We start from the raw sequence: 14,338 nt of genomic DNA, 5'->3' as shown, positions 1-14,338 counted from the left end.
AAGCGCGTAATATGGAAAGTACAAAGTGGCTACGACGTTGTTACGAACTAAAAGTGTTCACATTCGTTATTTTCTTTAACGATAATTAAACGATACAGTTCCGACTGTAAATGATTTTTTGGTGTGATTTTTTTTCTCTATCGTATCGTTTTTTTTTATTTTTAAATTATATGTACAATAAGACCTACTATTTTGCCTTTTATTTAACTGTTTCCTTTTCTCTATTTAGACACACGTGTAATTTCATGATTCGAAGCTGCCGCGGATGCAACGACTTCGAGAATTCCAGTGATTTCAACGAGTGTAAAAGGTAAGCTCCATTCTTTTCTTCGAATTCTATTATTTAATCCTGATTCCTGTTTATGGAAAATACAGTAAAATGTCGTCGAAAATGAAAATCGTTCTAAAATAAATAATTTACAAAACGAGATACAATTTCAATTTAAAATGGTATCCAAACTTACCTACAATTATATACACATATTATAAAAAATATAAACAATACAAACGATGGGAATTGTTCTGTTTTTATTTTAAGTAAACATGTAATATAATTCAATCGACCTTATAATGCATTCCATTCTTATCGATTCGTTCCTTCCGTTCTTTCTACATCTCGTCTTGTTAACAGACATTGATACTCGTTACTGGTTATTTGATACTCACTGAAAGGAGCACAAAACCATGCAATATGAAAATGATGTTTTTACAACCTTCAAAAACATTTTAAAACATTATAATTTCCAAGACTGCCGAATATTTTAATGTAGTAATGTTGTATACCGGGTGTCTGAATGTGTATACAGGGTGTTTGGATGCCTCTGAGAAAAATTTTAATTGAAGATTCTAAAGATCAAAATAAGACGAAAATCAAGAATAGCAATTTGTTGATTAAGGCTTTGGTAAAAAGTTATTAACGTTTAAAGTTTCGACTGTTGAACGATAAACTGCGAACAGCTGCAAGCGCGCGATAGTAGTACATCCAATGTATTTTTTCAGCCCATTTTTTTTGAGCCCTGCAGCTCCACTAATAAACATTGTTTGAATTTGGAATCATTACAAATGTTTTTTTAAACATACGCATGAAATTTCGGGAAAACATTTCTGGCCACAGAGTATATTTTCGGTAAAGAATTTTTTTCTCGAAAATACGTAGGAATTCGGGGGTATATGTATTCACCAAAAATGATTGTAATTGACCCCTGCATCAAAAATAATTTTTCCAGAACGATTTAAAATTTTTTAATTTTGTTAAAACATTTGTCCACCTACTCGAATTTTGTTCTCGAAAGTGCGTAGGATTTCGGAAGTCTGTCTATTCATAAAAAATGATTGTAATTCACTCCCACAACCGAAAATAATTTTTTCAGAATAATTTCTGTTTGGAGGGGCAGCTCTAATTAGAAGACTCGGAAGAACAAAAGGAGTTAATTAATAAAGAGTATTTATTAATGATACAAAGCAAAAAATGTCGTAGGCGCGGAGAGAAAATGCACACATCGTAGCGTAGAAGAACCGCTAGCGCGCAGTCGCAAACAGATGGTCCCAATGTGTCAACGACAGAGGCGTATGACCCAATGTGAGTCGCCCTAATGTGAAATCTTACAATTTCAAACTTTTTAATTTCTTCGAAAAATTAAAAAAATTAAAAATATAAACTTGTGTGACGCTGTACGGAAATATTGTTTAATACTTCTTTATAGGTACCCATGAGCATTACTTCAGAAAAAAATTTCATTGCAATATATTTACTATTGAATGAGTTATGGCCGTTTGAAAATTGGTCCATTTTTCTTAGAATATTCTTAGAATTTCTACGTATTCTTCACCAAAATACGCGTTGTTTGCATTTTGAAACATTGAAATCCTCCAACCCGTTCAGAAGTTACAATATTTTAAACATTCACATGAAATTTTCGGGGAACATTTCTGTCCATACATTATATTTTCGATTAGGAATTTTTTTCTTGAAAGTGTATAAGATTTCTGGTGTATTTCTTCTCACCAAAAATAATTGTAATCGACTCGAACAACTAAAAATAATTGCTTCGGAACGATTTGAAATTTTTTTTTTCACCGAAAAATTTATCCACCTACTGAATTTTTTTCTCGAAAGTGCGTAGGATTTCGGAGGTATGTCTATTCACCAAAAATGATTGTAATTGCCACCCGCAACCAAAAATAATTTTTTTAGAATGATTTGAAATTTTTTAATTTAATGTTTTAATGACTTTTTAACGAAGTTTCGATCAACACATTGGTATTCTTGATTTTCGTCTTATTTTAGCCTCTAGAATCTCCCATTCAAATTTTTTCCCAGAACACCCTGTATAGCCGACTTATGGTAAACCTTACCGCGGTGAAGTTCTCTAAATTTAATGTGTAGAGTCTGCCAGCTGTTAATTTAATAGGCACTACACTCTTTGTTAACATAATACTTAGAAGTTTTTTAGAATTCATAGATGATTGGTACCATTTTCCGCTTGTCCTGAAAACATAAATCTACAATTTAACCGATGTTCTACCGCGTGAATTTTTTGTTATGCCTCAAACCATCTGAATCCTTTCCTCAAATTCTATAAATCCTTTCAAAATTCTTAACAAAGACATTTTTTAATAATCATAATTTTCTCGGTTGAATAACAAAGGTTCAAATAATCAAATTAAGAAATAATTCGTTGTTTATTTTTTAAAGCAGTGGACTAGTCGAACAAAGTAGAGGGAACAGATTTGTAATCTAAAACTACTAATAACATAAATGCTATTTAAAATTTATCTAAATTATTAAAATTTGTCTTTGTTAGAATTAAAGAAAATAAACTCAATTTGTGCAATATTTGTTTATTAATTTAGAAAAGAAAAGAAAGATAACAAACAAAAAGACTGTAATAATTCGAAGCACATTGTACCATCCTCGTGGGAACACACACACACACTCTCAACAACCGACACACCAAAAAAACATAAGAAAGGGGGCATACGGCAATGCAGCCAACCACACAAAAACAAAAGTAACATTTACTACATATTTTTAACAGTCTTAAATAATTTTTTTTCTTACATCTATTTCCAAAAAGTATACGCTATGAAGATTCTTACGTGTATTCGAATATGTTGTCAGTGGAGTCTAAAACTTGTTGTCCCCGCCAACTGTCGAGTAAAAGAATACTTAACAAGGAAGTCGTAAACGAACCAAAGCTGAGAGACTTGTTTGGCCTGTCTAAATTTGCTATTGCCTAATTATAAAATAAATGACTGATAATCATAAAATCGCTGGTAAAATGTAAAAATTATTCTGAACCTATCACTGACCTGGAACTGAGTGAAGCTGACACCCATCAAATTGAATCCCAATTGGAACAAGAATGACACCGTGTTTGCATTCTCGATTTTTTGAGCAAATCTTTAATATTATGAAACATAGTTGGAGAATGGTTTTCGAAAGTCCATGTTTTTTTCAAGCCAAAATAATTTCAAAGTATATACTGTAAAAAAAATATCAATACTAACTCGATTATGTGTTTGTGCAACATTATGCAGGTTCTGGCATTTTTGTACGGTCTGTCTTCGTGTTTGCTGGGGTGCAACTCTATGTCCATATTGTCATGATCCACGAAGTTTCGTAGTCGATCTCTAAAGAATTGTAAATCATCATTTTCATTATGCAACGATTTAAAACGAATTAAAAATCTTTTATTTTTTCTACATTATTTATTATAATTTATGAATTATAAATTTATTTTATTTACATGTTAATGGATCAAATAATCTTACAGGATTCAATAAAAATATTACTCAAATTCCTTTTCGTCCATATTTTTTGATTAAAGGTTTATTAGGATTTATTGTAATTTTATTTATTAATTTTGTTGTTATTACACAATTTCCATATTATTTAAGAGATCCTCATAATTTTATTATAGCAAGTCTTATAGTTACTCCAAAACATATTAAACCAGAATGATATTTTTTATTTGCTTATTCTATTTTACGAGCAATTCCAAATTAAATGGAGTATTAATATTATTTATATCAATTTTAATTTTATACACAACACTGGCAATTAAAAATTTACAATTAAAACGAAAAAATTAACTAATAAAATTATAACATAAATTATTTATTATAATTTATAAATTGTACAAAATTTTTAATTTTTCATTACATGGGTTATCAAATATTCGTCCAAAATAATGTAATTTTGCATAAATATAAAGACCCCTTATCAAAAACATTATCAACTAACATTTGAATATTTTGTGACAGCTGGACTAGAAATTACGTTCTCACCTTAAAATCTCGCAAAGCGCGCACTCGTGTTGAACGTAAAGTAGTATCATCGAATCACAAGCGACGACGATTGTGATAAATGCCACGGTGCCAAAGTATGAGTGGATCAGCAGAGGATAGTAATATTTCTCCGCGTCCACGAAATGTTCAACGCGATACATCAGCGGCGCTCGTTCGCCGGAAAGATTGAAGAACCCTAAAGTGCTAGCTGCATTCTGTAGCGATGGCATCATCATAAAGGGTGTCATTGATCCGTATAGAAAAGCTGTTATTATTAATACGTTACAAATCAAACGATCGTTTCTGTTAGTTTCAAGGCATTCTTTCGATCTTCTAAAGTAGTTGGTGCTGATGAAATTTGGGATTTTCTGTACTTTTATACAGTGTTGTATCTCGAATTAGGTAACAGATAGAAAAAGAAACTGTAGAGGGAAAAGTTGAATGGTATGATAGTGTCTATTTTTCTGCAACTTTATTTTTTTCATATGTGCAACGATGTACCAGAAAAACGCAGATGCATTTGTTTTTAAATTAAATTGCATATTTTTATTTACCGGAATGGACTGCCCAGGTAATTTTACGTAAAAAATCATTAGGGCACCATGTTTAAAAAATTAACATTTCGTTAGATATACAGGATGGCTTATAACTTCCAAAGCATGCATTGATCAAAAAAATTTTATATAAAAAAGTTGCATAGTTTGAAGGGGTACACTATGTATTGCATTTGTCTCTTTTGTAGGCAAAGGCATCTCGGAGATTTGAATGCCAACTTTGGTTTTTTAAGTGGAATACTATACATTTTATACCCAAATATGGAAGAATATTTTAAAAGTAATAACTAATAAGTAATGTGACTTTGTTTCTTGAAAGTTTTCTTAGCGAAATATCAAATTGAACACTCAACCTTATCACATATTTCTACAGAACAGTGAAAATTAGGAAGAAATAAAAAATAAAGTGAAATTGCTCATTAATTATTAGGTTTAGGGCCAATGCAGATTAACACTTTTTTACTCAGAATTTGATATTCTTCCATAGTTTGGTATAAGAAGAATAGTATGTCATTTAAAAAAACAAAGCTTATATATTTATAAATTGATTAGGAATTCGATAAACCCATAAATAACATATAGATTATTAAACTCTCAGTATATATTAATAGATGTGTACATAGTATACCGTTTAAAACCATGCAACGTTTTTATACAGTTGAGCAACGCATACTTTGGAAGTTATAAAAGTGCACAAGTTGCACAGACCACCCTGTATTTATCTTTGCGGGTTACCGCGATGTAGCCTATTTGTGTCGCATCCAATCGACATGATAATGTTCAGTTTAAATAAAAAATGTTGTATTTAGGTTAGTCGATTATACAATTTAGAGACTATTAAATATCAATCGTACATTGTGATTGTGAATTATTAAATGATTTTTTAAAACTAAAACAACCTTACTTGCATAGTTAAGTGTAATTCTTTTCCCCACTGCATAATGTCGGGAGAGAATTTCGAGTTCATTACTCGATGCCGAGTATATCTTCCAATCGTCTCTCATCATGTTCAAAAGACTCCTCATCTGTATTCGGAGTTTAAGTTCATTCTACGCGATCGTTCGATGTTAACTGGTACGCAAAATATGGAGGACATACCTGTTCGCCGTTAAAAATAAAGTTGAAAAATTTGGCGGTACACATACAGCTGATGATGAAAGGTGCAAAACTTTCCATGAACGAATCAACGTCACCTACATTAAACGCTGTTACCATTCCGCCACCCTAAAAACTCAAACACACCATTACGTGAAAAATTGCTAAGAGCGAACAATGTCACATAACCATGTAACATTTTCGTAAAATAATTTTTATTTTAAGTGTAACACTTTTTAAGTTATCGTATTTCAAAGTCAGTGTTACTATTGATTAATGATTGTAATATTCGTAAATCAGTTTTGATTGATTTATTAATAATCCCTACTATTGATCTTAGGGTTCAGTTTACGAAGTCTACAATGAATTTTTACAATACTATTGATAAATATATTAGGTCGTCCCATAAGTTGGTGCCGTTCGATATTCTGAAATTCGCGAGGATAAAAGTACCCTGCACAGATCTTATGGAAAATGGCCCCCGGTTAAATTAGCTGAACTTTTAATATGATGTAGTTCATGATGTCTTGATGAAAAGTTCCAATGGGCCCAAGCTCGTAAATTGAACAGTTTCCGAGATACGGGGGATCAAAAGTCAACAGTAGTGCACCTTATTCTAGACTACCACGTTTGAGCATATTTGAGTTTAAGAAGCACTGTTGTACACTGTCCATTTATTTGACCCCTTAAAACTCAGTAGTTGTACTGTGGGCCCTTAAATATTACCCCTTGACCCTCTGACCCTCTGACTCCCATTCAGGAGTCAAAATAAAAAAATGCCAAAAAGGTAAAAAATGGTTCTCTTTTTCATTGTACAAACATGAAGCACCGTCGACATTAGCATTACCCAGTGTGTACCACGAGGAATTTGCTCGATCGGATTTTGCACACCATGTGGCCCTGAAAAGGACCGTTTTTATAGTTCTCTCTATTTGTCCATGACAATCTCAACATTCATATTGTCTTGTTGCCCTCTATTAGCGTAAATTGGCACTTCGTTGACAGATAACAGCCTTAGAAGACTAAAAGTTTATTCACGATTTCGGAATCGTTCCAAACATCAAGTTCTTATTTCTCACATTCCTAAAAATGAACTGTAACTATCTTCTAAATACGACCAGAAATGCCGCTAATAGAGACCATCAAGACAATATGAATGTTGAGATTCTTATGGTCGAATAGAGAGAACTATAAAAACGGTCCTGTCCAGGGCCACATGGTGTGCAAAATCCGATCGAGCAACCTCCTCATGGTGCATACTGAATAATGCCAATGTCGACGGTGCTTCATGTTTGTACAATGAAAAAGAGAACCATTTTTTACTTTTTTGACGTTTTTTTATTTTGACTCCTGAATAAGAGGCAGAGGGCCAGGGGGTCAAAGGATAATATTTAAGGGCCCACAGTACAACTACTGAGTTTTAAGGTGTCAAATAAATGGACAGTGTACAACAGTACTTCTTGTGGGGTTATTTTTATTGTGTGGTATGCCTGGTGAGTGAGTGGGGAATGAATGAGTGTGGATGTTGGCAACGCTGGGGCGCGTGAGGGGGACGCGCGGAAGTCCCATAGTCCCATGTATGGAGAGAGTGTGATGCACACGTGGAGAGAACATTGTGAAAAATATATATACGTTAATTTGTTAAACAGAAAGAGGCTCATTTAATTTGACTACCAAATTCCTCCCACAAGTGGTAGCAGAGAGTGGTTCGTAGTTTATAAAGTGTTTTTTATGTGTGAGAATAAACAATAAAGAGAAGAACAACACGTGCTGCGTAATGGCGGAAAGCTGGAATATAGCGTCGGTGGAACCGTTAGATGATACAAATTATTTCCTGTGGTGTGAAAAGATAGAAGGAATATTGAGGTCTAAAAAACTATGGAAAAAAATCATAGGGGTGAAATCACTGAAGAAACCTGAAGAAGAAGATGCTGATTATGAGGTTAAATATAAAGCATGGAACGAATGGGATGATGACAACTATGCTGCTAGGACAATTATCTTAAACACAATGACTAAGGCACAACTTTTAAGATACAGTCATGAAAGGAATGCAGACAAATTATGGCACTCAATTAAAAATAATATGGCAGCTGAGACAGAGCAATTAAAAGCGAGATTCTTGAGTGAGTTGTCAAATTTACAAATGAAGAAAGAGGAAAGTGTGGATGCATATATAAACAGAGCCGAGGCCCTAAAAAATCAATGTATTCTCTTAGGTAAGTCAATAGAGGAATATGAACTAAGAATGTATGTTTTGAAGGGTTTGAGACAAGAGTTTGACCAAAATGTAAGAGTGTTAGAGTGCCAGAGAGATGTGACCATCAATGATATAAGGTACACACTAAAACAAGAAGAGCTACGTAAGGAAAAGAGAAGGGGAGAAAGGGCTGGAAGAGACAATGAAAGCGTAAGGGAGGTGAGAGAGAAACCAAAGAGTGAAACATATTGCTATAATTGTGGGGAAAAAGGGCATATGGCAGAGGAATGTTATAGTAAATTAAAATGTTTCAATTGTCAAGGACATAATCACATTGCAGCAGAATGTAAAAAGCCTAAAAGGTTTGTATCAACACGAGGAAGAGGAAATCGAGGTAATAATCGAGGAATTGGTAGAGGAAGATACAATTCCCATGTACGTGGAAGAGGAGAAGCAATGATGCAAACCGATGGTGAGACTGTATTGCAGGTAAATGAGAAAATATCTATGGAGAGAACAATAAAAGAAGACTTAATGTGGGTATTAGACTCTGGCTCGACAAGTCATATGGTAAACAGTGCGAGAATTTTTGAAGTGATGGAACAAGAAAAGAGAGAAGTAACTATGGCAGATAAAGAGGGAAAGAAGCTGATTTCAAGCGGAATAGGAGAAATTGTCATGAAACAACAGGAGATTCAAAACAAAGTAAGATTAAAAAATGTATTGTATGTTCCCAATTTAAATGCAAATCTACTATCAGTTGCAAAGGTTACTGATAATGGATACAAAGTATTATTTGACAAAGATGGTGCAATTATATATAAGAATGAGGATGAAACACAAATGATAGCTGTACGTGAAGGGAATGCGTATTATGTAAAATCAAAGAGTGTGAATAAAGAAAAAGCAGCAACAATAAAAGAAGATGATATTTGGCACAAAAGGCTCGGACATGCAAACAAGAGAGTAATAGAAGAAATGAAGAATGAAGACCTGGTTGTGGGGATGGAAGAAAAAAATAAAATAGACGTTCAATGTGATTCATGCATTGAAGGAAAGGCGTGCAGGAAAGTCCATCCAAAAATTGTGAAAAGGAGAGCTAGTAATATAATGGAACTGTGGCACATGGATCTAATTGGGCCCATCAAACCCTCAACAAGAGGCGGAAGGAATTACATATTTACGATAATTGATGATTATTCGAGAGTAATTTTTGTATCATTGTGACAGGAAAAAAGTGAAGCGGCAAATGAATTAAAAAAATTGGTCGTTTTGAGAGAAAACGAAACTGAGAGGAAGTTGAAAGCAATTCGTTCCGATAATGGTGGAGAATTTATTGGGAAAGACCTGGAAGAATGGTTGCAGTCAAAAGGCATAAAACATGAGTTCAGTCCAGCAAGAACGCCACAATGCAACGGAGTTGCAGAAAGAGGGAATAGAACGGTGATAGAGATGACAAGAGCCGTGATGTCAGACTCAAAAATGCCACTAGATTTCTGGGGTGAAGCTGTATGTACGGCAGTACACATAAGGAACAGGATTAAATCAAATGTTCATGGAAGGACGCCATATGAATTATGGTATGGAAGAAGACCAAATATAAAGTACATGAAAAGGTTTGGCTGTGTTGCATACGTATCGAATAAGGAAGGGTCGAGACAAAAATTTGACCCGAAGACAAATACAGGAGTATTTGTAGGATATGCAGCAAACAATACATACAGAGTATATATTCCGCACATGGAAAAAATCCGAAGTGATTGTGATGTGAAGTTTGATGAAAGTAGGAGTGGAGGAGAATTATTGAAAATTAAGGAGAGAGAGGAACATGAAGGAAATGATGTTGTGATCATAGAGGGACTAGACTTTGAGAATCAGTACAAAGAAACTGAACTAAATGACGAAATTGAAGAAAACATAGAAGTGACAAGCGGAACAAGGAGTGGTGATGATGAAAATGCAATTGAAGAAATGGATAGTGATGAAGATGACTTACTGAGAGAAAATGAAGACGGAAATCGTATAGAAATAAGAGATAGAGGAAGACCTTTAGGAACGACCAGAGAAGTCATGGAATTACGGAAACAACAAGCACGAGAGGAAGAAGAGCAACGAGTCAAAGAAAGAGATGTTAGGAGATCAGAGAGAATAAAAAATCAACATTTAGCAATGTTAATAATTGATGAAGTAATACCAAAGAGTATACAACAAGCCAAAGAATCCGATAACTGGAGCAAGTGGAAAGAACCAATAGACGAAGAAATGAAATCCATGATGAGACATGATGTGTGGGATATTGTACCACGTCCAAGCAATAAAAAATCATAAACAGTAAATGGGTCTTTAATATAAAAGAAGATTCGAGTACGAGTGAACGGCGTTATAAGGCACGTTTGGTGGCTGTAGGATGTGGACAACGTCCTGGATTTGATTATGACGAGACCTTCGCTCCAGTTGTTCGGACGGAAACAATTAGACTACTATATAGCATAAGTACCGAAAATGGGAGAAAAATAAAAATGTACGACGTCAGAACTGCTTTTTTGCATGGAGTTTTACAAGAGGAAATATATGTATATGGAACCGCCGATGGGATATCAGGCAAATCAAAACAAAGTGTGCAAATTAAAGAAAAGCATATATGGGCTGAAGCAGGCAGGAAGATGCTGGAATGAGTATATGACAGAAGTGTTCATAGAAAGCGGATTATGTCAATCAAGAGAGGATCCATGTTTGTTTTATAAAAAGGAAGGAAATGACCTATTGTTTTTCGGCGTTCACGTGGATGACATAATAGTGGTATCGAATAGCGATGAAATTGAAGACAAGTACAAGAAAAAATTAAAAGAAAGGTTAGATATAAAAGATTTAGGTGAAGCAAAAAGTATACTGGGAATACAAATTGATCAAGAGAAAAGAATTATACATGTACATCAAAGAGAATACATAAAGAAATTATTTTAAATGTACGGGATGAGAGAATGCAATACGGCTACAACTCCAATAGACCTAGACGTGAAGATGGATAATTATGAAACAAGCAAAAGATGCAACATAAAAGATTATCAAGAGCTCATGGGGAGACTAATGTTTTTGAGTGCCCACACACGACCAGATATTTCATATGCACTAAACTGCCTGTCACAATTCAACACTGATCCCAGAGAGATGCACATGACAGGATTAAAACGAGTGCTGAGATATTTGAGAGGCACAATTGATTATCAGCTAACATTTGGAAATAAGTGCTCCAGGAATGAAATCGTTTGTGAAACTGACGCGTCATGGGATAAAACAAGAGATGCAAAATCTTTTACAGGAGTATTAATCTATAGAAATAGTGATTTGATTTTTTGGAAATGCAAAAAACAAACTGTCGTGGCATTGTCATCAACGGAAAGTGAGATGGAAGCGATGATAGAAGGTGTGAAAGAAGTGATATGGACTGATAGACTGTTGAATGTGATAGGATTGGGAAAAGAATTAAGAAAGGAAGTTAGGTGTAATAGCTTGAATGCAGTTAAGTTAGCGAATGGGGGCAATTTTAAAACTAAATCCAAATTGTTGAATCGAAAATGTTATTTTATTAAAGAAGCTGTAAAGAGAGATAACATGCAAGTATTACATGTTCCAAGTGATCGGATGAAGGCGGATTGCTTGACTAAGGCTTTGAGCGGACCCAACTTGTTGAAGAATGTTAAAGGTTTCATGGATGTTAATAACAAATAAAACCAAGGGGGGTGAGTGTAGGGTTATTTTTATTGTGTGGTATGCCTGGTGAGTGAGTGGGGAATGAATGAGTGTGGATGTTGGCAACGCTGGGGCGCGAGAGGGGGACGCGCGGAAGTCCCATGTATGGAGAGAGTGTGATGCACACGTGGAGAGAACATTGTGAAAAATATATATACGTTAATTTGTTAAACAGAAAGAGGCTCATTTAATTTGACTACCAAATTCCTCCCACACTTCTTACACTCAAATATGCTCAAACGTGGTAGTCTAGAATAAGACGTACTATTATTGATTTTTGATCCCTCGTATCTTGGAAACTGTTCAATTTACAAGCTTGGGCCCATTGGAACTTTTCATCAAGACATCATGAACTACATCGTATCAAAAGTTCAGGTAATTTAACCGGGGCCCATTTCCATAAGATCTGTGCGGCGTCCTTTGTAATTTAATTGAAAACAAACAAAATTTGTCAGTAAAGGAGATTTCTGAAATTTTAAACATACTAACATCAACGATTCATACAAATTTGAAAGAAATAGATATAATATTCTATAATATATAATTCTATAATTCTATAATCTATAATATATTATTCTATATTATATAAGAAATAGATATAATAGATAGAATATTGTGTCAAAGCTTGAAGTTTGGATTCCACACTGGCTAACACAACGACATTTGTTTGAACATGCTTGAGCCTGATTGTATTTTTATTTTTATAATACAACCGAAGCTTATAAGACATAAAGTGCAATAGTCTCCAGGTTTATTAGTGGGCAAACAATTTAAAAATGTCAATGTTCTAATGAAAAGCGTTGAAATACATTTTAATAAAAAATCAAAGATGTTTTGTAGCGACGATACAATGGCTTCGCCAAAGGAAGTGGAGGAAGCGATCGACGAGAAGAGGTTTACGGTTTTTCATAAAATTTCATTATATGTTTAAGACATTGTTTTAAGTTGTAGTAAAAAACTCAGTAAGTACGAACATGTGGGGCGACCTAATGCTATTAAAGATGCATAATAAAATTTGAAGCAACTATCCTAACGGTTGTATTAGAATTGTATTAAAATTGACAATGGGTAATTCAATCGGGCAGGGAGTGATTCTACGTGTGAAAATAAGTCTAAGAAAAAAGAATAACATTTGTCCGTTTGCAGCTTCGTTTACGAGAATATCGAATTTGAAAATTGCTTCAAGCCCATTGTCATATTCGTTCGTATTCGTTGTTTTCTGTAATGTTTACATTCTGTCTTCAACTACTTCTATTGTTAGTTTGTTTGTAGCAGTCTAATTATGAAAATATCCCGCTACAGCAATCATGAATACGTCGACATAATGAAAGCACTTGTAATAGGAGTGCAATAGCAGGAGCTAAGTATCACAGGCAACAATTTCCAAATTGTCGTCATCCAGACAAAAAGATGATACAGAAAACAATGCAGAATTTTTAACTAATTTAATGCGGTTCATTTCATAATTACCATATATCTGATGGTCGTAAAAAATCTGTAAATTTTTATGCAGCAGTTCTTAACACCGTTCTTGATAATCCCAGAATAAGATAACTATTCTAGTAGTCACTCCCTATCCAGTACTGAGCTTCTTTAGTAATAAATTACTTAGAAATAAGAAATAATAACAAAATCACGTTTAGGAAGAAGTTAACAGTGAATCTATGTATACTTCTATTTCCAATGTTGAGTTTCATATCTTTGAAGGCAATAGTATGTAGTGCAATAAATTTTACTCTGAAAACGATTGTACCTATGACAGATAACTGATGAACAGTTTCGTAGTACTTCACGCAGACAACTAAAAATATTTTTAGCATATGCCGTGAATAATAATTGTAAATCACGTTTTTTAATATCTTGAATACGTAATTAGCAACATTTGAATAAATTGTTTACGAGTGTAGAATGATATTAAAACGTTAATATGTATCGATAATAATAAGAATATATAATTCGATAGGACTATTGGTATTAAAAATACAAGAAAACCCCGGCTGACTATTGGATATTTTTCAAAATTTATATGGAACCAGTAGTCGACCGTAGCGTTCAAACAATTGAAAACAAAGCAAAGTAGTGTTTAGAAAACATTACAGCAATGGTGATTGGAATGTTGACAACTGGCTGTTAAAAGAAACGTGAATTATTTGGTATCATACGCGACAATTGGATTTAGTGTGTGTACTTCTAATAATAGTAAGTTTTTAATAATATTTATGATAATATTTTAAATACACATTTGCTTAGTAACAGTTGTTTACTTTATAAGAGTCACAACTGTTAGATAATTTTATGATAATTTAATTAAATAACTTTAAGGTAAATTTTATGTATTGTTACGAAAAACTGTTGTTTTTCATTATAATTTTTGTTTCCTCCACACTAACTAAGTAGTGTTAGTATACAGGTAGTATGCAGATGTTATAAGAACAGCTAACTACTGGCA

General features: G+C 33.7%; 2 protein-coding genes across 2 annotated transcripts; one reads left to right on the top strand and one right to left on the bottom strand.

Moving 5' to 3' along the window:
- Window positions 1-662: 662 nt before the first annotated feature.
- Window positions 663-6,059, bottom strand: LOC122403759 (odorant receptor 13a-like). Its single transcript, XM_043407491.1, has 8 exons — window positions 5,943-6,059; window positions 5,749-5,869; window positions 4,291-4,555; window positions 3,511-3,633; window positions 3,313-3,403; window positions 3,100-3,236; window positions 2,356-2,488; window positions 663-713 (listed from the first exon to the last, which is right to left on the bottom strand). Exons 1-8 carry the CDS (start codon window positions 6,057-6,059, stop codon window positions 663-665), a joined length of 1,038 nt encoding a protein of 345 aa, XP_043263426.1.
- A 5,053-nt stretch (window positions 6,060-11,112) lies between these two features.
- Window positions 11,113-11,868, top strand: LOC122403758 (secreted RxLR effector protein 161-like). Its single transcript, XM_043407490.1, has one exon. The coding sequence runs from the start codon at window positions 11,113-11,115 to the stop codon at window positions 11,866-11,868; it is 756 nt and encodes a 251-aa protein (XP_043263425.1).
- Window positions 11,869-14,338: the final 2,470 nt, after the last annotated feature.

The sequence above is a fragment of the Colletes gigas genome, unplaced genomic scaffold (genome assembly GCF_013123115.1).
Source record: "Colletes gigas isolate AHSC1104 unplaced genomic scaffold, ASM1312311v1 Colletes_gigas_Sc00072, whole genome shotgun sequence".
NCBI classification, from domain to species: Eukaryota; Metazoa; Arthropoda; class Insecta; order Hymenoptera; family Colletidae; genus Colletes; species Colletes gigas.
Note: the sequence above shows the minus strand (reverse complement) of the source record. Positions and strands in the feature narration are given on the sequence as shown.

What these genes read in the sequence shown, in the direction of transcription:
- LOC122403759 (XM_043407491.1), bottom strand. Translation starts at nt 6,059, where the DNA reads ATGGTAACAGCGTTTAATGTAGGTGACGTTGATTCGTTCATGGAAAGT. An exon ending in TTATTTTTAACGGCGAACAG is followed by an intron (nt 5,870 to 5,942) that starts GTATGTCCTCCA and finishes CTCCGAATACAG; the next exon opens with ATGAGGAGTCTTTTGAACAT. An exon ending in GCGCTTTGCGAGATTTTAAG is followed by an intron (nt 3,634 to 4,290) that starts GTGAGAACGTAA and finishes ACAATTCTTTAG; the next exon opens with AGATCGACTACGAAACTTCG.
- LOC122403758 (XM_043407490.1), top strand. Translation starts at nt 11,113, where the DNA reads ATGAGAGAATGCAATACGGCTACAACTCCAATAGACCTAGACGTGAAG.